The 24,100-nt window shown below is 50.2% G+C and overlaps 1 protein-coding gene across 2 annotated transcripts in view; it reads left to right on the top strand.

The window, feature by feature from the left end:
• The window catches only part of EXOC6B (exocyst complex component 6B), a 311,133-nt gene that overhangs the window by 174,747 nt on the left and 112,286 nt on the right, over window positions 1–24,100 (top strand). For both annotated transcript variants that reach the window (XM_066548851.1, XM_066548850.1), the window contains 7 exons: window positions 14,095–14,178; window positions 14,296–14,342; window positions 16,793–16,913; window positions 20,249–20,320; window positions 21,219–21,316; window positions 22,068–22,173; window positions 23,047–23,156. In XM_066548851.1, the coding sequence (XP_066404948.1) occupies window positions 14,095–14,178; window positions 14,296–14,342; window positions 16,793–16,913; window positions 20,249–20,320; window positions 21,219–21,316; window positions 22,068–22,173; window positions 23,047–23,156 (638 nt within the window). The remainder of the gene's footprint in view (window positions 1–14,094; window positions 14,179–14,295; window positions 14,343–16,792; window positions 16,914–20,248; window positions 20,321–21,218; window positions 21,317–22,067; window positions 22,174–23,046; window positions 23,157–24,100) is intronic.

The raw sequence follows: 24,100 nt of genomic DNA, 5'->3' as shown, positions 1-24,100 counted from the left end.
TGATATTCCAGGGAAAACACATCCCTGTTCACACTGGAACCTCTGAAATGGCATTGAAGTGGAATTTGCATCTTGGATTACTCGGAAGATTTGCTGTGGCCACTTGTGTGTCATGTCAGAACTTCCCTCAGCCTGAAGATCCCTAAAATTCCCTGGGTTTGGAGGTTTGTGCTTCCACACAGACACTTCCCCTGCAGCTGGGATGCCAGAGCTTGGCCTGGATTGGGACAGACCAGATCAGAAAATAGGGAATGGTGTCAGTCTGTGCTCCCAGGGAGCAGGGACAGCGTGGGGGGAACAGCCTCAGGCTGGAATATTGGGAAGAATTTCCTCATGGAAAGGGTGTTCAGGCCTTGAAACTGCCCAGGGCAGGGGTGGAGTTCCCATTCCTGGAGGCATTTAAAATCCATGTGGATGTGGCACTTGGGACAGGGGTCAGTGGTGGCCTTGGCAGGGCTGGGGATGGTTGGACTCGATGGTCTCAGAAGGTTTTTCCAACCTTAGTGATTCCATGATCCCAGAAGAGGCTGGAATTTGATGCTGGTGGGCTCTGGCCAGCAGAGTCTCCTGTTCCAGGGTGTTCCTTGTGCCCTAAGGATGAGGAACATTCCCATCTGCTCCACCAGCAGAGTTCTGCTGTCTCCAGGAGTTCTGCATTTCCTTGGAGAGCTTCTCTCCCTGTTCCTTCCCAGAAAATGCTGTGCCTCAGGATCCTGGAGGTCCTGGATCTGCTGAGTCTCCTCCCAGTTCTGCTTTCAAAGGTGGAAAACTCCTTCTCCTGGAAGCTCATCCTGCCCCTGCTCTCCCTGAGCTGTTGACAAAGTTCTTGTGGACACCAGAAGTTTACAAAGCACAGGAACCTTTGGGTAAACCCATGGAACAAAATCCATCCAAGGCTCTTCCAGCCTGTCCTGTGGCTCAGGTTGTCCTCACTCCAGGATCTGCTGAGAACAATGCTGGAAAAGCTGGAATTCCCTGTCCAGGCCATTGTTGTGTTATTTTTCAGCAGCACCTGGGCTGGTGCTGGCTCTGCTGGGTAATCCTGCTGGGACAATTGGGAATTTATGGATTTGTGGTGTTGGCAGGGCAGGGGTGGCTCCTGACAGCTCCTGGGCACCCTCTGCTCTGCCTCAGAGGCCTCCTGGCTTTGTCTGGTAGAGAAATTCCATTTTCTGCTCTTGATTCTCAGTGAAATGAGGTAAAAACAGTTGTTTGCAGATCAGGGGTTGCTGCTTGTTGTGTCTTGGGAATGTTTGGTTTTCCCTGTTTTGTCCAGATGGCTGAATGAGAATGAGCTGGAAGCACTGGTGGCATTTGGAAAAAGGTTTCTATCCCAAAGTGAGGAATTCATTCCCAGTTCCATGCCTTTTCCCCTGAAGTACCAAGGAACAGAAATCCCTATTTATATATTTTTAGTATGTATTTTCAAGAGTGGAGCAACTCTTGATTCCATCCTTGGAGGCTGATGGGAGGCATCAGAGCCCTGCTTGGACCCTGGGATCAGGACTGGCTCCAGGGGTGTCTGCTCTGGAATTTGGAGGCAGGAGCTCCCTGACCCTTCCACCACCCTCAACAGGAAGTTCTGGCAATTTTATTTCCTCCAGATTTTCTTTTTCCTCTCAAATCCTCAATTCCTTGGTTTTCCATCATGCTGCCAGTGGCAGTTTTCTGTCACTGGTGGCTTTGTCCTCCAAAAAGAGGAAAAAAACCCTGAGCATGTCCAAAATTTGGTTTTCTACTCCTGGTCCCCACATTCCTGCTGTTGCTTTCATGGTGATTCTCTGGCAAGAAGGGAAAAATCCTGGTTTCTGTCTCTCCCCTACAGCAGCAGGTCAGAAGGAGCACGGGATGGGGAACTGGGGAGCACCGGGATCAGGATCTCTCTGAATTCCTTGGATTTCAGCGAGGAGAGTGGATCCCTCCCCTCCACATCACACAGGCTGTAAAGATGTCCCATTTCTCAGCAAACTGGGGTTTTGGGAAAAGTGGAGCACCTGGAAAAGGGACAGAAGTGGAAGGAATCCTGCAATGGTTTGGGTTGGAGGGGATCTCAACTCCAGCCCTCCCATCCCTCGGATCCATCCGAGCCCTTTGCATCCCTGGATGCTCTTTTGGGATGGAACCTCCTCCTTTGCTGTGCCAACCCTGGCTCGGAGGTTGGGTTAATTAATGCTTAATTAGGAGCTGAGAAGGCTCAGGCAGGACCTGGTTGCTCCAAGAACCCTTTGGGAAGGCATTCCATGGATTAAGGCTGGATTCCAAAGCTGGATTCCCAAAGCCAGGCTGGTTACTCAGGCTGTTTTCCCTCTTCCAACGCTGCTCCCTAATCAGATTTGTCAGGAGCTCTGGGGACAGGACAGGACAGGGACAGGACAGGACAGGACAGGACAGGGACAGGACAGGGACAGGACGGGAAGGACCTTCCCGGGTCATTGCAGGGCCACGCTCTGGAGCCACACCAACACAAACACAGGTGGCCCTGGCCGAGGAGCTGAGCCCTGCCACCCCATAATTTGTGGGGAACCAATCCCAGGTGTGGGGCAATCCCAAAACTCCAGGATACCCCAAACCCTCTGCATTTTGCCCCATCCCTGCCCCTCTCTCCCAATTCCCCCCACCCCGTTCCACGGCTGTGCTGCCGGGCTCGAACATTAGAGGGCATCTCCTCCTCACGCTTCCATTTGTTATTTATTTTTGGTGTGTTTTGTTTTACTGCAGTGGGGCCTGTCCTTAAAAAGCCAGGAGAGCCTTTTCCCTGCTGTGCAGAGCAGCCAGATGGGAAGTGCAATATCCCGCTGCTGCCCCTCATTACCGGGCCCTCGGAAAAGCTCCCCCCTTCCCACATATGACCATATTAAAGTGGCCTTTGCAGCCTTTTCCCCCATATAAAACTGTCTTCACTCCTGCGGCCCAGGAGTTAAAAGGGAACTCCAGCTGCAGGCAGGAGGCTGAAATTAAAGGCTTTGCCCTGGTCTAAATGGAAAATGGATATTGCTTCCCATATCCAGGGCTGGGAACAATGGGGCTGCGGCTCCGGGCAGGGGTAATGGCCTGCTTTGCTGGGAGGAAGGAGCAGAGGGGAAGGGGGAAAAGGGGGAATCTCACCTTTTTGCCTCGTGGTTAACTCTTCCATGGCTGGTGGGCAGCAGGAGGAGCTGAGCAAGGAGCCTGGGACCAGTGGTGGCTTTTGGCAGCAGAGCTGAGGCAAAGCCTCCAGCATCTTCCCCTGGAGAGGATGGGGTTTGAAGCGATTCCTCCCAGAGAGAACGGGGTGTGAAGGAGAGAACAGGGTTTGAAACAATTCCCCCGGGAGAAAATGGGATTTGAAACAAATCCACCTGGGGTTTGAAACCATTCCCCCTGGAGAAAAGGGGATTTGCAACAATTCCCCCTGGGGTTTGAAAGAATTGCCCCTGGAGAGAATGGGGTTTCAAAGAATTTCCCCCAGAGAAAACGGGGTTTGAAACAATTCTCCCCAGGGAAAATGGGGTTTGAAACAATTCTCCCCAGAGAAAATGGGGTTTGAAACAATTCCCTCTGGAGAGAATGGGGTTTGAAAGAATTTCCCCCAGAGAAAACGGGGTTTGAAACAATTCTCCCCAGAGAAAATGGGGTTTGAAACAATTCTCCCCAGAGAAAATGGGGTTTGAAACAATTTCCCCCAGAGAACAGGGTTTGAAACAATTTCCCCCAGAAAAAATGGAGTTTGAAATGCTCCCCTTTGAGAGAATGGGGTTTGAAACAATTCTTCCCAGAGAAAATGGGGTTTGAAACAATTCCCTCTGGAGAGAACGGGGTTTGAAACAATTTCCCCCAGAAAAAATGGGGTTTGAAACATTCCCCTTTGAGAGAATGGGGTTTCAAACAATTCCCTCTAGAGAAAATGGGGTTTGAGACAATTCCCTCCAGAGAAAATGGGGTTTGAAACAATTCCTCCTGGGGTTTGAAACAATTCCCCCTGGAGAGAACGGGATTTGAAACAATTTTCCCCAGAGAAAATGGGGTTTGAAACAATTCTCCCTGCGGTTTGAAACCATTCCCCCTGGAGAGTATGGGGTTTGAAAGAATTCCCCCTGGAAAGAATGGGGTTTCAAAGAATTCCCCCTGGAGAGAATGGGATTTGAGACAATTCCCCCCCCAGAGAAAATGGGGTTTGAAACCATTTCCCCTGGAGAGAAGGGGGTTTCAAAGAATTCCCCCTGGAGAAAATGGGGTTTGAAACAATTCCCCCCAAGAGAACAGGGTTTGAAACAATTTCCCTGATATAATATATAATTTCCATGTGCTCCCTGTTATCCCTGTGTTCCTTGTCCACGTGTTCCCTGTTGTCCTGAGCAGGCCTGGCCAGGAGCTCGGACTCTGTGGGTCTGGAGAGATCCTTGAATCTGTTGGACCAAAGATTTCAAACTTATTTTTTTCCCCTCTCTTGCTTTTTCTTTGTAAATTTTTGTTGCTTTCAAAGTTGGTTTTAAACGAACTTATCCAAGCCAAGGATGGGAGAGAGGGAAGGGAGAGCTGGATCTTCCATAGACTCTTCCAGGTGGGATTTCTGAGGCCCTGCCTGGTTCTTGGTCATTTCATGGAATCATGGAATGATTTGGCTTAAAAGAGACCTTAAATCCCATCCAGTGCCACTTCCACTGTCCCAGGCTGCTCTAAGCCATGTCCGACCTGGCCTTGGACACTTCTGGGATGGGGAGCCACAACCTCTCCTGATCTCTGGAGACTCCTTTCCTTTGGGATCGCCTTTGCTTGTGCTTCTTGGCCTCCTTCCTCTTCACCAGGCCCCAAAGAATTCATTTTTGAGTGCGTAACAGGAGAAACCAAGCCCTGAAGTACCCAAAATTGGGATTCAGTGCCTGAAGAAGGAACGGGTGGCTGCTGCTTTTTCCAGGACACAGGTCGAGGTCAGGGCTGGGTGGAGGAGACCAAATCCTGCCGGGCTGGCAGGAGAGGCCTCTTGCAGCCACTCTCTCTTCCCCCCACGCAATTCCTGCTCCACTTCATCTCCGTGTTTTCGGTATCGAGGGGGTGTTTACAGTCAACAAACAGGAGCCTCCTTTTTTGATCCCAGCTTTCCCTGCCGAGCACCTGCGAGCGCGTCCATGCGCTCCGTGAGATTTGTTGGGAATATTTACGTTTTCCAAGAGGAGCATCTGCTCAAGAGTCGGACTCTTTGTGCCTCATTAGTGGCTACCAGGCTTCTCTTATCTGCACACATCTCCGGGGCATGTCAGGATCATTTTCTGAGCTGCTTTTCTTGGCAGCTCCTTCCTCACTGGTGGGAAGCTCCCGGTGTTTGGTGAAGTGCTGGACCCTAAAAAAAAAAAAAAATCAAACCTGCTTGTTTCAGCTGGTTTTGGGGTGAAAAAAGGGTGATTCGTAGGGGTTTAAAGCTTCTGTGCTGCTTTTGGTAAGATGTGTCCCATCCAAGCTGCTGTGCTGAGCTATTGAGCAGTTGGGGTTGGGTTTGGGGTATTTCCATGGAATTCCAGGGTTGTGAGGGGGGATAGGGATGGGATCCAGGTTGGACTGAGTGGGTTCATAGCATGAATGTGTTGTTTGGCACTTGCAGGCAAATTAAAATGGAGCCCTGAGCTGGGGCTGTCTCGGGCAGGTGAGGGTGACACAGCCCAGGGCTCTGCTCACGGTGTGAGGGGAAGGAAATCCTGATTTTTGTTGGAAGGAGACTGGAATTGCCTAAACCATGACTAAACCCCCCCAGAAATGGGATTTTGGCCCCAAATCTGGCTTTTCCTCCTCGCAGAACGTGGGACAGGGTTGGTGGTCAGGGCCCTCAGAGCCCAGGCTGGGAGGTGGGTGCTGTGTGGGATACTCAGAGCTCTGAGCAGCCTGGTGGGAAGGGATGGATGGGGCCACCTGGGTGGGCAGGGGCCTCAGGAGGGCTCCAGTCCAACCTCCTGCCTGGAGCTGGGAGATCAGACCGGGTTTCTCAGGGATTTGTCCAGCCTGGCCTGGAAGGGTTCCAAGGATGGAGATTGGGATCCAGCTTTGGGAATTTCTTTCTACTGCTTTGTGGAATCATGAGATATTCTGAGTTGGAAGGGACTCACAAGGATCCACCTCTGAAGGGAATCATCAAAGGATCAAAACCCACACCTTGGTGTTATCAGCACCCTGCTCCAACCAATCTCAGGGATTTTTATTGTTCTCCTTGTGGAAAAACTTCCTGTCTACCCAAAATTCCCATCTTTATCCACAGAGGAACTCCCAAACCGGTGGTGCCCAGTTTGTGAGGGGTTCAGGGTTTCTCCCTTTCCATGGGGGATGTTTGGAATTTGTCCTTTTGGATGTCACCATGTTGGGCTGTTCCTCCAGCCTGCCCAGACCTCTCCAGGCATTGGCTCTGCCTTGAGTCTGTCAAGTTTTCACCAAATCTGGGGACATCTGCAAAGTGGAGAGACCTTGTCCAGGGCTCCTGCAGGTCTTTGGTGAGGCTGTGGAGGGAGCAGGTCCCAGAATTCCTGTTATTCCCAATCCCACTTGCTGTGGGCTCCATGGAAAGCTTTGCTGGTTGTCCCAGGCCAGGTTGGACACTGGGGCTTGGAGCAGCCTGGGACAGGGAGAGGTGTCCCTGCCATGGCAGGGGTGGCACTGGGTGGGATTTAAGGTCCTTCCCACCCAAACCATTCCATTGATAAATCCAGGTGGATGCTGGGTTTAGGATTCTCCAAGCATGGAATTAAAGCCAGGTTCATTCCTGATTATTTAAACCAGAGCTGCAAGGATGGGACTGAGCTGCTCTGTGGGTGAGGGGTACAAAAACCTCCTCCAGTGGATGTAAAATTGGGCTGTTCTGGTAAAATTTGGGCTGTGTCCATGGGTTCTGTAGATCGATTTCCCTGGTGTCAATAGATCCACAACAAACTGGCACAACCTGGGTTTTCCCAGGAGGAATCGCCTCAGCAGACCTTGCAGCACATCCCCTTCCTTGCTGTCGTTGTGATGGGATTTTAATGGAAGAGCTCAGAGGATTCACTGATTTTTAGGGAATGATTAATGATGTTCCAAATGGGAAGTGTTTGGGGTGGCTCAGGCAGTAACATCCCACGGGAATGTTGGGTTATGGATACCCTGGGTTATCCAGGTAGGAAATATGTAAAGTGCAGGAGGGGCATTTCTGCTGCAGGCTGAGGAGAAATTGTGCTCCAAACCACTGTCATCCCAATCCCCAAAGTCCCATTTCCCTGGGCATTTTGATTATTCCTGGAGAATAAAACCAGGAGCACATTTTTTCCTGGTGTAATCCCAGCTCGCTTGGCTCTCAGCTCCGCGCTGCTCCCGAATCCCGAAACATTTTTGGGTTTGTTCAGCTGCTGTTTTTGCTTTCTTGTGATTATCCTCTGTTTTCCCTTCTGTGGTGTTCATCCCCGCTGGTAATTATCCCCCTCTCCCTGCCAACTCTGTGAACTCCGGGGCTAATTTGAGCAGGAGAGTTCTGCCCGGTAATTTTACAAATATGAGGCGTTATTGAGGGTTTTTCCTGGACCGGTGATTACAAGGAATGGGTCCTTTGGGAGCCAGGAATCCTTTGGATTCCTCTGCTCCCTCAGAGGGGCTGGGAGCTGGGTGAAGCTGGAATTAAAGCTGGATGGAAAAGGAGCAGTTCCTCTGCCCAGCACCGGCGCTGGGTTCCATGGAATCTCTGAGGTTGGAAAAGCCCTCCAGGATTGAATCCAGCTGTTCCAAGGCCACCACTGACCGTGTCCCCAAGTGCCACATCCACAGCGATGGGGACTCCAGACCTCCCTGGGCACTTCCAGTGCTTGACCACCCTTTCCATGAAGGAATTTTCCCAAATATCCAACCTAAACTTTCCCAACAGGCCCTTTCCTCTTGTTCTCTCCCTAAACTGTGAGAGAGGAGCAGCCCTAAAAACACAAATCCCACCTGGAGTTTCAGCTGGGTGGCCCAGAAAACTCAGGATCTTGTTGTTGGCTCTGGAGTATTCTTGGTCTGGTTGATGTGTTCGTTTGGTTTTTTGCTTTTTCGAATTTTTTTTATCCAGAGGAAAACAGGATTCAGGCATGGAATTCAGAGGAGTAATGGATTATCTGGAGACCTGAGAAGATGAATAGTCCTAAACAGATCAAATGTGGGAAACTGGGTGGTCTGAGCTCAAACTGCCACGAAGAGGAAGAAATATTTTCCATTTTGAAGAGAATGTAATATGGCAGCAGTGGGAATATCAGGGGAGATGAGGGAGGAATGCACTTAGGAGAAAGGGATGGGACTGGGAGGATGAAAAATGGGAGCAGGGTCACGAGAGGGGCTGTGGGGAGGATGAGGTTTTTGTTGGAGGAACCTTTCATGAGAGAGTCCCTGATTCCTGGGGCAGCCAGAAATGGCTCAGGAAAGAGAACCCAGGGAGCAGTGCCGTGAGGGGATGGGTTTGGTCACACTGGCAGGTCCCTGGGCCATAAATTTTGGGGAAACTGTTAAAATGTGAATAAGATTCTCTGATTTTCTTTTTGGGAATGGTTTCAAAGGAGCAGATTTGCTGCTCCTTCCCTTCTGCTGCAGTTCCCCTTTGTTGGATTGGAACAAGGAGGTGGCACCCAAAACCTTCTGCGGCTGAGGAGAATCCAGCCAAGGATGGGAGTCAGGTTTATTGTGGGGCCTTCCTGGGCCTCCTCCAGCCCAGCTCCAGTCACTTCTCCTTCTCCTGCCTGTGGAAAACACGTTTTTCCTCTGGAAGAGATTCCAAAGTAATTTTAAATTTCAGAGGTTGTGGTGAAGCTGCTCCAGGTGCTTCACCCTCCTCAGAGCCACAGGTGAAACTGGGATGGAGAGCCGGCCTGGGGTTTGTCCTGGATCACAAATCCCAGCTTTTCCCCTGTAGTCAGGTTCAGGACCAACTAGAATCTATGAGAAAGGGGAAGGAGCTGAGGAGTGGGCTGGGAATTTTGGTTCCTGTGCTTCCCTGAGCCCCAGGACCTGTGGGGCTCCCCCATCCTGTGGTGCTCCTGAGGAGCTGGTGGGGAAAATTCCCCATGGGAATGGTGGGGAGCTGCTGGAGAGAGCCCGGAGGAGGCCCCGGAGCTGCTGCAGGGCTGGAACCAGGCTGGGAGAGCTGGGAATGTTCCCCTGGAGAAGGGAAAAATCCAGGGAATCCTCAGAGCCCCTTTCAGGGCCTGAAGAGAGCTGGAGAGGGACTGGGGACAAGGCCTGCAGGGACAGGAGCCAGGGAATGGCTCCCACTGGGAAAGGGGAGATTGGGCTGGGATCTTGGCAAGGAATTCCTGGCTGGGCTGGAATTCCCAGGAAATCCCAGGAATTCCCAACCCCTGGATCCCTGGCAGTGCCCAGGGCCAGGCTGGGATGGACTTGGATCCACCTGGGACAGTGGGAGGTGTCCCTGCCCATGGATGGGGTGGGATGAGGAGATCTTTCAGGTCCTATCCCACCCAAACCAGTCTGGAATTCTGTGGAATTGGGTTGGACACAGCCATGGTGGGACACTGGAAGTGCGGTCGGGTGTGAGGTGGCTCCGTGTCCTTTCTTTCCTGAAGGAAAGTGTGGATGAGCAGGCAGGGTCCTGGAGCTGGAGGATGAGGGATCAATCCCAGATCTGCCTGGATTTGGTGCAGTCTCAGCAGAAACCTCCAAAATTTACTCTTATAATTGGTCTGAGGCCTCCTGCTCTGATGAGCTGCTCTCGGAGATTCCAACGAGTCCTTGAGGCCACCACAAAATATTGGGGAAATGGCAGCTTCTGTGAGACCAGTGATTAATTAATTACTCATTAATTTCCAGGGGATGGTGCACCATGAATGAGGGGTTTGGTGTTTGAGTGTCCAACCACGGTCCTGCTGCTGGTGGTGGTGCCTCAGCCTCGCTGTGCTCCTGCCTTTGATGGTGCCACATGTTCATTTATTAAAGAAATGGTTTAAAAAACACCTTCAGTTTTAGATTGGCCCCAAAATTCAACTATTTTTTAGTTTTTTTAAGTTGTAATTTTTAATTTTTAAAATTTTTTATTTAAGTAATTTCCTCCAGCTTAATGAGTGGCTTCACTCCGAGGTGTCAGTGATGGCACCAGGGCTGGGTTGATGAGGATGGAGATGATCAGGGGAAGTTGTGCTGCTTGTGGAGGTTTGGAGAGCCAAGGCCCAGCAGAATTTAATAAATCCCTTTGGCTTTGTCCCTTAGTGGTGGTGTGGCAGTGAGACAATCCCTTTTTCCATGGTTTTCCTGTGGTGGAGAGGACATGGGTAACACCAGGATTGTGAGAATCACCGAAATTCAGGCCTTGGAGAGGGGCTCAAAGTGAGGTGGCTGCTCCCTGCTTGGAATTTATCACTTTTTAACTTCAGGCACCACCTAATTTTATCTCTTGGTTTGATAAAATTGCAATAATTCTCCTCTTTCTGGGTCTCACTTGTAGATCCCTGATTTCTGTCTCAGGATCCTTCCCTTTCCTGAGGGAAACAGCTTTTGGGAGAGTGGGGAACACCTGACAGGGAAATGTTGGTTCACAGTTCCTGGTTCTAAAATCTCACTTAAAATACCAAATTTCTCATAGATTCAAGTTGCTCCTGAACCTGATTACAGGGGGAAAAGCTGGAATTTGTCATCCAGGTTTGCCAGGGTGGCTGGATGTGCCTGGCATGCACTGGGAGCTGCTCATCCTGATCCCCCTGAGACTCAGCCAGGACAAAAAGCAGAATTCAAGGACAAAATCCACATTTAGAATCTCCACATCCCTTTGCAGTGCACCTGCACAGTGGTTAGGAGGTTTTGGGGATGGATTTGAGCACCTAAAAAGGTTTTGGGGATTTTAGGACCTTAGAAGGTTTTTGGGAATGAATTTTAAGACCTAAGAAGGTCTTGAAGATGGATTAGAGTAGCTAAAAAGGTGTTTTAGATGGTTTTTAGGACCTAAGAAGGTTTTTTAGATGGATTTTTTCACCTAAGGAGGGTTTGGGGATGGATTCTTGCACCTGAGAAGATTTTGGGGATGGATTTTTGGACTGTAGGAGGTTTTGGGGGTGGATTTGAGCATCCAAGATTTTTGGGGATGGATTTACCTACGTAAGAAGGTTTTGGGGGTGGATTTTTGCACCTAAGAAAGTTTTGAGGATGGATTTTTGGACTGTAGGAGGTTTTGGGGATGGATTTGACCACCTAAGAAGGTTTTGGGGATGGATTTGACCACCTAAGAAGGTTTTGGGGATGGATTTTTTTTACCTCAGAAGGTTTTGGGGATGGATTTGAGCACCTAAGAAAGTTTTCTTTGATGGATTTTAGCACCTAAAAAGGTTTTTTGGATGGATTTTGACACCTTTGGGAAGGGTAGAATTAGGTGGGAGAGCTCTGGGCACATCCCTGGGCTGATTCCTGCCGGAGCCTGGAGCTGCACTTGGAGAAGAGAAGGAGCAAGTCAGGCTATGGCTCCTCACAAGCCCTTGGTAGCTGAGGGCATCCCGAGGCAGCCTGGTTGTATAATGCCACAACAGCTGGAGAATCATTAAATTACCATCAGGTTTTGCTTTTAATTAATTTATTTTCTGGAGAGGAGCAGGTTGACAGCTGGTGCCTCGCTCAGGTGATATTTGTTGTTGCATGTTGTTTGTTTTGTGAATTCTAAATGAGGCTGAGTTGGGTTTTTTGGGTTTTTTTTTTCCCCCTCTCCCTTGGCTCCCAACAGTTCAAAGCAAGACGTTGTCCCTTCCCTGAGATGTTTGTGATCCAATTTCAGACAGAAAACAGGGAGGGTGTGGAGGAGGGAGGATGGGCAGGGATGAAACATCCAGGCTGGATGGCCCGGGGGCTCATCCTTGGGCTCTGGGGAGCTCCAGGACAGGGATGCTGAGGTGGAGCCTGGTTTGGAGCAAAGATCACCCCAGAGGGGCCGTCCAGAGTCCAGCCCAGGGGGGATGGCCATGGAGAGGGGTCAGCTGTGGGGAGGGAAATCCTCTGGGCACTCAGAGCCACGGCAAGTTGGGAAAAATGAGCTGCAGAGTTAATTTCTCCCAATGCTGCAAAGTGGTCTTGAGGAGTGCTGTACCCCAAACCCATTCTGGAATTCTGTAGACAAAATACATTCTGGAATTCTGCACTCCAAACACATTCTGGAATTCTGCACTCCAAACACATTCTGGAATTCTGTACACAAAACACATTCTGGAATTCTGTAGACAAAATACATTCTGGAATTCTGCACTCCAAACACATTCTGGAATTCTGTACACAAAACACATTCTGGAATTCTGCGCCCCAAACACATTCTGGAATTCTGCATTCCAAACACATTCTGGAATTCTGTACACAAAACACATTCTGGAATTCTGTAGACAAAATACATTCTGGAATTCTGTACACAAAGTCCATTCTGGAATTCTGTACCCCAAACACACTCTGGAATTCTGTACACAAAACACACTCTGGAATTCTGTACACAAAATACATTCTGGAATTCTGCACTCCAAACCCATTCTGGAATTCTGCATTCCAAACACATTCTGGAATTCTGTACCCCAAACATGTTTTGGAATTCTGTACCCCAAACACACTCTGGAATTCTGTACTCCAAACACATTCTGGAAATCTGTACACAAAATACATTCTGGAATTCTGCACTCCAAACCCATTCTGGAACTCTGTACTCCAAACATATTCTGGAATTCTGCACTCCAAACATGTTTTGGAATTCTGTACCCCAAACACACTCTGGAATTCTGCGCCCCAAACACATTCTGGAATTCTGTACTCCAAACACATTCTGGAATTCTGTACACAAAACACATTCTGGAATGCTGCACCCCAAACACATTCTGGAATTCACAGATTCCCAGGAGGGCTTGGTTGGAGGGACCTTTTGAGCCCATCCATGTGTAGGGAATCTTCAGCTGTCCCAGGGTGCTCCGGGCCCTGTCCAAGCTGGCCTTTACTTCCCCCTGTTTGTGTCTTTGGTGTCTTTTGGCCCCTCATTCTCTTTGCTGACACCACCACTGGTTGTTCCATGGAGCAATAAATTCAATATTTGTCCAAATTGTGGTCCAGAAAGCAGCTGGGCACATCCCTGTGTATCCCAGGAATGGGGCATGGAACGTTCCTGTACCTGAGCAGTTGGGGTTGGACTCGGTGTGTTCAGATCAACTCTTTGTGCTCTGATACTTGAATGGAATTTTGGGGGAAAGTTCCACATTTGTGCTGGCTGGACACAAGGTTGGACATTGAATGTCCCACCTGGGGTGGCAGCAGGGCCAGGGCAGTGCCACAGTGTCCCTGTGCTGGCACTGCTGGGGCACCTCCAGGGCTGGGGAGAGCCCCAGAGGGGCTGGAGCGTGGCCAGGGCAGGAACAGAGCTGGGAAAGGGCTGGAGAATCCCTGAGGGAGCTGGGAAAGGGCTGGAGAATCCCTGAGGGAGCTGGGAAAGGGCTGGGGAATCCCTGAGGGAGCTGGGAAAGGGCTGGAGAATCCCTGAGGGAGCTGGGCAGGGGCTGCAGAGGCCCTGAGGGAGCCGGGCAGGGGCTGCAGAGTCCCTGAGGGAGCCGGGCAGGGGCTGCAGAGGCCCTGAGGGAGCCGGGCAGGGGCTGCAGAGTCCCTGAGGGAGCCGGGCAGGGGCTGCAGAGTCCCTGAGGGAGCCGGGCAGGGGCTGCAGAGTCCCTGAGGGAGCCGGGCAGGGGCTGCAGAGGCCCTGAGGGAGCCGGGCAGGGGCTCAGCCTGGAGCAAAGGAGGCTCAGGGGGCCCTTGTGGCTCTGCACAGCTCCTGCCAGGAGGGCACAGCCCTGGGGATTTGGGATCTTATCCCAGGGAACAGGGACAGGAGCAGAGGGAACGGCCTCAGGGGAGCTCAGGGTGGGCACTGGGAGGAATTTCCTCATGGGAAGGGGGTCAGGGATTGGAAGTGCCCAGGGAGGTTTGGAGTGCCCACCCCTGAGGGATTTCAGTGCTCTGTGGATGTGGCTCTTGGGGACATGGGGCAGAGGTGGCCCTGGTGCTGCTGGGCATGGTTGGACTCACAGATCTCAGAGGGCTTTTCCAACCTCAGCAGTTCCATGGTTTACATTCCAAGTGACCTCTTCCTGCACATCCTGAGGGCTGCAATGACCCTTTCCTGTTTTCCAGGGAGCCCGGGAGACCTTTGAGAGCTACTACAGGAAGCAGAGGAGAAAACAAGCGCGGCTGGTGCTGCAGCCTCCCTCCAACATGGTCAGTCTGGCCTGGAACCTCATCCTGGGCTCCTGCTGCCCCTGGCTCATCCCTAAAATCCCTCCTTGCCCTCGGCCACCTGGGTTTTAACCTCTGCTCCCTCTCTCTTTGTTGCAGCACGAAACTTTAGATGGCTACAGGAAGTATTTCAATCAAATTGTAGGGTAGGTGTTCCTTTTATACACAGCCCTGCTAAAAATGGGTGGCCTGGGCTGCCGAGGAGCCCAAAAAAACCAGGAGAGGAGGGAATGTTGGTATTTTTGGTGGTCCTCAAAGCCAAAACAGGACAAAAAAAGAGGTGGTTTGTGCTTTTTAAGTGCCGTAAAGTGAATTTTATCCGCTTTGCTGTGTCACTGGGGGGAGCGGGGAGGGACCTGCCAGCTCTTATAGCAGTCTGTGAATTTCTGGGAATTTCACGGATTTTCTATGAATTTTGGAGGATTTTATATTAATTTCTAGGATTTTTTATGAATTTCTGGGAATTTCAGGGATTTTCTATGAATTTTGGGGGATTTTTTTATGAATTTCTAGGAATTTTTATGAATTCCTGGGAATTTCTGGGAATTTCTTGGAGTTTCTATGGATTTCTGGGAATTTAAGGATAGATGTTTCCTGTGGATTATGTTCACCTTCTTGCCCCGCTAATGACATGAATGGGTCCTCTGCCTTAATGATTCTGGAATATTTAACAATTATTCTCTAATTACTTTCCTGCTGGAGGAGGTGATTCTCTGTTCCCCAGAGCTGCTTTTTTGTCACGCTCAGATTTGAAGAAAAATCTTCCAAACTGAGCTCCGAGAGGAGAATTCCAAAGGCTGCTGGTCCATAAAAACTGGACAGGATTTGTTCTTTCTTCAGCTAATAATGAGAATCATTTCAATTCCTAATTACAACCACCACAAACTCCACGTGTGCTGCTCCCCTCCTGCAGCTCCCTGCTCCTGGCCTGGATTTCCTTGGAGAAAAACACCTGGAAATCCGCGTGTCACCATTTAAAATGGCCACACTCTCACCTTCATTTTCCCTGGAAAACACTTTTTTTTGGGTTTTTTTTTGGAGCAGCAGAGTTGATCTCCAACTGGAGATTGGAGCAAATTGATTGTCTGGAAATTTGGGAGCACGTGGTGGGGCTGGGTGGGAGAGAGGATTTTCCCTGCAGTTCCAACATTTTTCCTTGTACTTAAAACATTTTTCCCTGCAAATAAAGCAGTTTTCCCCTGCAGATAAATCATTTTTCCCTACAGTTCCAACATTTTTCCCTGTACTTAAAACATTTTTCCTGCACTTAAAGCATTTTTCCCTGCTGATAAAGCATTTTTCCCTACAGTTCCAACATTTTCCCTGTACTTAAATAATTTTTTTCCTACAGATAAAGCATTTTTCCCTACAGATAAAGTATTTTTCCCTGCAGATAAAGTGTTTTTCCCTGAAGATAAAGAGGGAAGACAAAGTTTTCCCTATACTTAAAGCATTTTTCCCTATACTTAAAGAATTGAAGACAAAGTTTTCCCTATACTTAAAGCATTTTTCCCTATACTTAAAGAATTGAAGATAAAGTTTTCCCTATACTTAAAGCATTTTTCCCTACAGTTCCAACATTTTTTCCCTGTACTTAAAACATTTTTCCTGCACTTAAAGCATTTTTCCCTGCTGATAAAGCATTTTTCCCTACAGTTCCAACATTTTCCCTGTACTTAAATAATTTTTTTCCTACAGATAAAGCATTTTCCTGCAGATAAAGTATTTTTCCCTGCAGATAAAGTGTTTTTCCCTAAAGATAAAGAGGGAAGACAGTTTTCCCTATACTTAAAGCATTTTTCCCTATACTTAAAGAATTGAAGATAAAGTTTTCCCTATACTTAAAGCATTTTTCCCTACAGTTCCAACATTTTTCCCTGTACTTAAATAATTTTTTTCCTGCAGATAAAGCATTTTCCTGCAGATAAAGTATTTTTCCCTGCAGATAAAGTGTTTTTCCCTGCAGATAAAGCATTTTTCTCTGCAGATGAAGTGTTTTTTCCCTGCAGATAAAGTATTTTTCCATGCAGATAAGGTATTTTTCCCTGAAGATAAAGAGGGAAGACAAAGTTTTCCCTATACTTAAAGCATTGAAGATAGTTTTCCCTATACTTAAAGCATTTTTCCCTGCAGATAAAGCAGTTTTCCCTACAGTTCCAACATTTTTCCCTGTACTTAAAGCACTCTTTCCTGCAGATAAAGAAGATTTCCCTGCAGATAAAGCAGTTTTCCCTGTACTCAAAGCATTTTTCCCTGCAGATAAAGCAAGATAAAGTGTTTTCCCCAGTTGTGATGGGATTGCTGCTGGCTGCAGCAGAGTTTAATCCGTGGTTCTTGTGGGAATAACGAGGTGGGGAACCCGTGGAGGGGGAATTCTGCCTTTGTGTACACACACAGAGCGGCACAGGGAGGGTTTCACCTCCCTCCCCCAGCCCAGTGAAATCAAAAATGAGGGAATAAAGCACTTGGAGCAGCCTGGGTTTGCCCAATCCCCCCAAACCCAGACCCATGGGTGCTCCCCCCTCACCCGAAGGGGCTCGGGGATGTCCTCGGGCCCCTCAGATGTGAGGTTTCGGTGGCGTTTTCTGCGTTTCAGGTTTTTTGTGGTGGAGGATCACATCCTGCACACCACGCAGGGCCTGGTCAACCGGGCCTACATTGATGAGCTGTGGGAGATGGCCCTGTCCAAAACCATCGCGGCCCTCAGGACCCACTCCGTGAGTAAAAGCCCAGCAGAGCTCAGCTGTTGCTTGACTGTCCTTGACATGCTGCAACTCTGCCTTTTTCCCCCCCCCCTCAGGATTCTTTGTTTTCCCTCTTTTCCAATGAGTGTTTAAAGCAACGACACAGACACGCAGATAATTCTCTTTCTCTGGGGTTTTTAGCCTCTTGGTTGACTGCATTTCCCCACCAAAGTCGGTATTTTGAAGAGTAAAACAGTGGGTTTGTGTTTTCATCATTATTTAATCCAGAATTTTTGAGGAGCACCAGCAGAGGGATTGATTTGTCCCAAAAAACTTGGGGGGGAAGAAAGCATCTTTTTGGAAAAGCATGACCTTGTCTGATTCAGAATCAGAGAATCTCAGGGTGTTTTGGGCTGGAGGGGACCTTGGAGATCATCTTGATCCCTTAAATTTCATGGCTGAAAAATGGGTTAGAAATGGGCTAAAATTGGGCTGGAAAATGAGCTGGAAATGGGCTAAAAATAGGCTGAGAAACGGGCTAAAAATGGGCTGAAAATAGGCTGAAAATGGGCTGAGAAACTAAATCCAGAGGGAGAGAACCCCAGAGAGAGCCAGGAGCACCTTGGGTGGAAATCTGGGAAGAGAAGGACACAAACAGCAGTTTTGGAGCATCCTGGTGCAATGGAAGGAGGTGGAACCGGATGGGATTGAAGGTCCTTTCCACCCCACACCATTCCATGGCTCTCCCTGCACCTGGATCTCTCTGGCATGAGGGACCCCAGAAGGTTCCTGGTGTTCTCCATCCCCATCCAGGTGACTGGAAAGTTGATTTTTCCCAAAATCTGGTGTTAAAGCATCTTTTTGGCACACTGAATCATGGCCTTGTTTGATACAGGATTGGAGAATCTCAGGATGGTTTGGGTTGGGTTGGAGGGGACCTTAGAAATCATCTTGAGCCCTTAAATTTCATGGCTGAAAAATGGGCTGGAAATGGGCTAAAAATGGGCTGAAAATAGGCTGAGAAATGGGCTGAAAACCCAAATCCAGAGAGACAGAACCCCAGGAGAGAGGCAGGAGCACCTTGGGTGAAAATATGGGAAGAGAAGGACACGGATCTCTCTGATGAACCTGGATCTCTCTGGGATGAGGGACCCCAGAAGGTTCCTGGTGTTCTCCATCCCCATCCAGGTGACTGGAAAGTTGATTTTTCCCCAAAAACTGGGGCTAAAGCATCTTTTTGGCACATATGTTCAGAGAATCCCAGAGTGGTTTCGATTGGAGGGGACCTTAGAGATCACTTTGATCCCTTAAATTTCACAGCTGTAAATGTGCTGAGAAATGGGCTGAAAAAATGGCTGGAAATAGGCTGGAAATACCAAATCCAGAGAGACAGAACCCCAGGAGAGATCAATGGTGAAAATATGGGAAGAGCAGGACACAGATCTCTCTGATGAACCTGGATCTCTCTGGGATGAGGGACCCCAGAGGGTTCCTGGTGTTCTCCATCCCCATCCAGGGACTTGAAAGTTGATTTTTCCCAAAAAAACTGGGGCCTAAAGCATCTTTTTGGCACGCAGGATCAGACAATCCCAGAGTGGTTTGGGTTGGAAGGGACCGTGGAGATCATCTTGATCCTGTAAATTTGGCGGTTGTGAATGAGCTGAGAAATGGGCTGGAAAATGGGCTGGAAATAGGCTGAGAAATGGGCTGAGAAACCAAATCCAGAGAGACAGAACCCCAGGAGAGATCAAGGGTGAAAATATGGGAAGAGAAGGACACGGATCTCCCTGATGAATCTGGATCTCTCTGGGATGAGGGACCCCAGAAAGTTCCTGGTGTTCCTCATCCCCATCCAGGGGAATGAAAAGGGAAAGTTGATTTTTCCCAAGAAACTGAGGGGGAAAGGCATCTTTTTGGCACATGATCAGACAATCCCAGAGTGGTTTGGGTTGGAGGGGACCTTAGAGATCATCTTGATCCCTTAAATTTTGTGGCTGTGAAAGTGCTGAGAAATGGGCTGAAAATGGGCTGAAAAACCAAATCCAGAGAGACAGAACCCCAGGAGAGAGGCAGGAGCACCTTGGGTGAAAATATGGGAGGAGAAGGACACGGATCTCCCTGATGAACCTGGATCTCTGTGGGATGAGGGACCCCAGAAGATTCCTGCTGTTCTCCATCTCCATCCAGGTGACTGCAGAGCCTCCTCCTTCCCCCCCAGCTCCTGTGCTGCCAGGGGGGATAAACACCAACCCCCCCAGCTGCAAACCTGTGTTTGTTTTTGTTTCAAGTGGGATTTTCTCGGAGCTGGCAGCAGGAGGCTGAGGCAGGCCCGGCCACGGGGTTTTTTTGGTGTTCCCAGCTTTGTTACCACTCAGGTTGTTTCAAGCGGTGCCAAAGGGAACGCACGGAGTGGCTGCCAGGGGAGGCTTTTTCAGCAATCACAAAACATTCCCTGCTTTCCCAACCCCTGTGGCCACCACCATTTATTTGCCCTGAGCACTCCCAGTTCAACCAGTGCCCTGCATCCCAAAAACTGGGATCTGAGGGAGGGTCTCACCTTGCTGAGGCCATTTGGATCCTTCCAAGGCAGACAAATTTATCCCTGGATTTTCCTCCTCGCCGCAGACGGGGACATCTTTAATCACTGGTGATGCTTCAGGGCATTATCTTTCTTCCTGACTCTCCTTTTTGGACAGGGAGATGGAAAACGTGTGTCTCCCAGTCCTTCCCTCTGATTAATGGAGCTGTTCCTCCTGGAGTTTCCAGCGAGCTTTAAATCCCACTCCCTTTCCAGCCTGGGATCACTGATTCTATATTTGGGCAGCCTCTGTCTCAAACTCCACATTTTTCAGCACATTTTTGGCTGCTCTTGGGAAGCCCAGGGGGGGACTGGGGCTGCTCTGGGGACACTGAGCCGTGTCTGGGGGGTTTGGAGCAGGATAAATCCCCGTGCTGGAGCTGGAATCCAGCGTGTTTTTCCCTCAGCCTGGCTGAGATGCTTCATTACCGTCAGACACAACACAGTAAATATTAAATGAGAGGCAAATGAAATGAGAGGTAAATATTAAATGTCACCCCGTCCCACGGTGACAACACCATGGGAGCCATCTCCTCTCGCTGCCCAGCAGCTCCTGGGCAGTTTTAGACACACCTCAGGTATCTCTGGGGCAGCCCAGAGCCTTCTCCAGCCCGGGGAGCAGAGCCTTATCAGCCTTATCACCCTTATCAGCATTATCACCCTTATCAGCCCTGCCCCGTGCATCCCTCGCTGCTCCTGGGCAGTGTTGACCAGAGCCCTGGTGGCACAGAGGGGCTCAGGGCAGGGTTTGGGCTGTGCCACGCAGTCACAGCCGTGTTTTCCTCTCCAGTCCTACTGCTCTGACCCCAGCCTGGTGTTGGACCTGAAGAACCTCATTGTGCTCTTTGCTGACACGCTGCAGGTACGTGGGGCTCTCCCGGGGCTCCCAGAGCTCCAGCAGGGCTTTGGTGCCTGGGCTGGGCTGGCCAAGCTCCTTTCTTGGCATTTCTGGGCCAAAAAAATGCCAGAATTTATTTGGCATTTCTGGATGACCTGAGGGACAGCCTGGTTTGGTCTGTGCAAGGACCGAGCTTGGCCACCTCAGCCTGGGACAGCTCTGGGTGCTGCTCCCTTGGTCAATCACCCCCTGAGCCCCTCCAGCTGCACCAGGGGTGGTGCTAGAGGAGGATTTACCCCTGTAAAATACAGATAATGGTCCCCAGCTGCACCAGGGATGGTGCTAGAACAGGATTTACCCCTGTTAAATACAGACAGTGATCCCCAGCTGCACCAGGGGTGGTGCTAGAACAGGATTTACCCCTGTTAAATACAGGCAGTGATCCCCAGGGGTGGTGCTGGAGGAGGATTTGCCCCGTTAAATACAGACAATGATCCCCAGGGATGGTGCTGGAGGAGGATTTGCCCCTGTTAAATACAGGCAGTGATCCTCAGCTGCACCATGGATGGTACTGGAAGAGGATTTGCCCCTGTTAAATACAGAAAAGGAGCCCCAGCTGCACAAGAGCAGGATTTACCCCTGTTAAATACAGACAGTGATGCCCAGGGGTGGTGCTGGAGGAGGATTTGCCCCTGTTAAATACAGAAAAGGAGCCCCAGCTGCACCAGAGGAGGATTTGCCCCTGTTAAATACAGAAAAGGAGCCCCAGCTGCACCAGAGGAGGATTTGCCCCTGTTAGATACAGACAAGGATCCCCAGCTGCACCAGGGGTGGTGCCTGAGGAGGATTTGCCCCTGTTAAATACAGACAGTGATGCCCAGCTGCCTGCTGGGGGTTTCATTCCCTTCCTGCTGCTCTGCAGGGCTATGGCTTCCCCGTGAACCAGCTCTTTGACATGCTGCTGGAGATCCAGGACCAGTACAGCGAGACCCTGCTGAAGAAATGGGCTGGGGTCTTCAGGTGAGAGGCTGCAAAAGAACCTCCTGGCACTGACACAAAGGAACCTCCCTCACTGAGGGGTTCTGGCCTCTCTGTGGGAGCTTTTGAGGGGTTAATGGTAGAGTCATGGAATGGGTTGGGTGGGAAGGGACCTTAAAGCCCATCCAGGGCCACCCCTGCCATGGAGCTGATGGAATAAATCCAGAGGAGACCCCAGAGCTGTTCCAGGGCTGGAGCCAGGCTGGGAGAGCTGGGAATGTTCCCTTGGAGAAGGGAAAATTCCAGGGAATGCTCAGAGTGCCTGCAGGGGCTCCAGGAGAGCTGGAGAGGGGCTGGGGACAAGGCCTGCAGGGACAGGAGCCAGGGAATGGCTCCCACTGGGAAAGGGGAGATTGGGCTGGGATCTTGGCAAGGAATTCCTGGCTGGGCTGGAATTCCCAGATTTGCTGGGGCTGCCCCTGGATCCCTGGCAGTGCCCAAGGCCAGGTTGGACACTGGGGCTTGGATCCACCTGGGACAGTGGGAGGTGTCCCTGCCATGGAGGGGGTGGGAATGGGTGGGATTTAAGGTCCTTTCCCACCCAAACCATTCCGTGGTTCTGTGCCCTTGCTCCATCACCGAGCTGTGGCTGCTTTGGGATATCCCTGGCTGCTGCTGCAGGAATTTGGGATCCCACCTTAGCCTGGCACCAGCCTCTGGGAATCTCCTGGCCCAGCAGGAAAACCTCCCCCTCACATTTGTCTCCTTGACTCTTCTTTTCTTCTCTTCCCAGAAATATCCTTGACTCGGATAACTACAGCCCCATCCCGGTGTCAAATGAAGAAGTTTATAGGAAAATCGTTGGGCAGTTCCCATTCCAGGATGCTGAACTTGAAAAGGTAAATCTTGGAATGGGGGAGAATGGCCTGGCCTGGCTGCTGGGGCAGGAGAACCTCACACCCTTTGTGGGCATTGACAGGATAAAAAAAAAACCCAAATCACCCCCCCAACCTAAATAAACAATGAAAGAGAAAGGAAAATAACGGGAAAGAACAAATATTCCTCCCATGGGATGCATTTCTCCTGGTGTGGATGAGGGAAGTGGGATTTGTGTTCCTCTCAGAGTGTTCTGTCACACAGGTAGAAACACACTTCTGCTGGCATTTTATTCCCATTTTATGGACCCAGGGATTGACCTTTGTTGGTTTTTGTCTCATATTTAGAGAAAAAGAGCCCAAAAATGTGATGGTTCTTGGCCTTTGCACGAGCGCGTGCTTGGAAAACCAAAGTGTATCTAGATGTCCCCTAAATCCTAAATCCACACCTGTCAGGCAGCAAATCCAACCCTGGTGATCCCAGTCAGGGGTTCAGATTTCTGTGTCCTGCCCCAAAATTCAGTCCTGGGGTTCAGCTGCTCCCTGCACCTCCCAGCTCGGAGCGCTGGGGGTGAAAACTGGGAAAATCTGGTGTTGGAAAATCTGTTTGCTCCTGGTTTTTGGGGTCGTTGGGCAGCACCTGGGGTAGGTGAGCAGGAAAACACCTCGTGCATGGTGGAGGAGGAATTCCAGGTGTTCCCAAGGAGGGAGGGGAAGGGAGTTGGGAGAGGGAATGGCCCCAAAGCCCCCCTGCTCCATTTGTGGTTATCAGCTCTCCCCCTTGGCTGTAGTGTTGATAAAATCCGGGATAAATCCCAGAATTGCTTTGCCTGCCTGGCAGAGCCCTCCCTGCTGTCCCTGCCCTCCCTCTGGAGCTGTTCTGCCCCTGTTTTCCAGCAACCCTTCCCAAAGAAGTTCCCCTTCTCGGAGTTCGTGCCCAAGGTTTACAGCCAGATCAAGGAGTTCATCTACGCCTGCCTCAAGTTCTCCGAGGACCTGCACCTCAGGTGGGAAACGTGCCCTCAGAGAGCTCAGCTGAAGTAAAACATGGGGCCTGTCCAGGCTGGAAGTGGCTCTGGAGCAGTGGGATTTTGGCTGGCCACGTCTGCCCCTGCAGGGGGAGATCCCAGGATGGTTTGGGTTGGGAGGAACTTTGGGGATCGTCTCCAAACCCGTCACAGGGACACCTTCCACAGTGCTCCAAGCCTCCTCCAGCCTGGCCTTGGACACTTCCAGGGAATTCCACACTCCCAGGACAATCCCAGTTGGGGCTGTTTCCTTTGAGATGTTTCTGCATCATTCTTTTGATAAATAAATGAACGTGGGTGTCTGGAGAGAGGCTGTGGTGGCCACTCGTCACCAGGGCCTGCTGGAACATCTCTGATCCCCCCAGGCCTCCCCTCACTGCTCCCCAGGGAATGGGAATCCCGTGGTTCCATGGAAGTGTTGTCAGGAAGACTCTGAGGGTTGGATTTTTGGTCAGGAACGAGTTTCAGCTGCTGGTTTCGTGCTTTTGTTGTTCTTGTTTCTTCGAGGAGTTTATATACAAATAATGTGATTTTTTTTTTTTTTAACCTGAAAAATATTCCATGTGTTTACCCTCCCTGCTCCATCCCAGGGTGCTTTGATGCTCGTTTCACCCATGTGTACGTGTGTGAGACTGAAAACCAGCAGGGTCTGCCAGGAACTGAGAGCTGGGGCTTTGCCTTTGCATCAGCAGCATTCACAGCTTGGGAGAGGCTTAGAAACGCAGGACAAGAGCTTGGCTGAAGGGATTCATCCTCCTTCCCTTCCCTGGGCCAACACGAGGCTGGATTGGGGTGGGGGCAGTTCCACCTCCTTGGGAGCTTCATATCCTGGCCATGACCTGACCCTGGAGCTGCTGGAGAGAGCCCAGAGGAGGCCCCGGAGCTGCTGCAGGGCTGGAGCCCCTCTGCTCTGGAGCCAGGCT

This window comes from Molothrus aeneus, chromosome 4 (assembly GCF_037042795.1).
Source record: "Molothrus aeneus isolate 106 chromosome 4, BPBGC_Maene_1.0, whole genome shotgun sequence".
Taxonomy (NCBI): domain Eukaryota; kingdom Metazoa; phylum Chordata; class Aves; order Passeriformes; family Icteridae; genus Molothrus; species Molothrus aeneus.
This window is presented reverse-complemented; position numbering and strand designations above follow the sequence as displayed.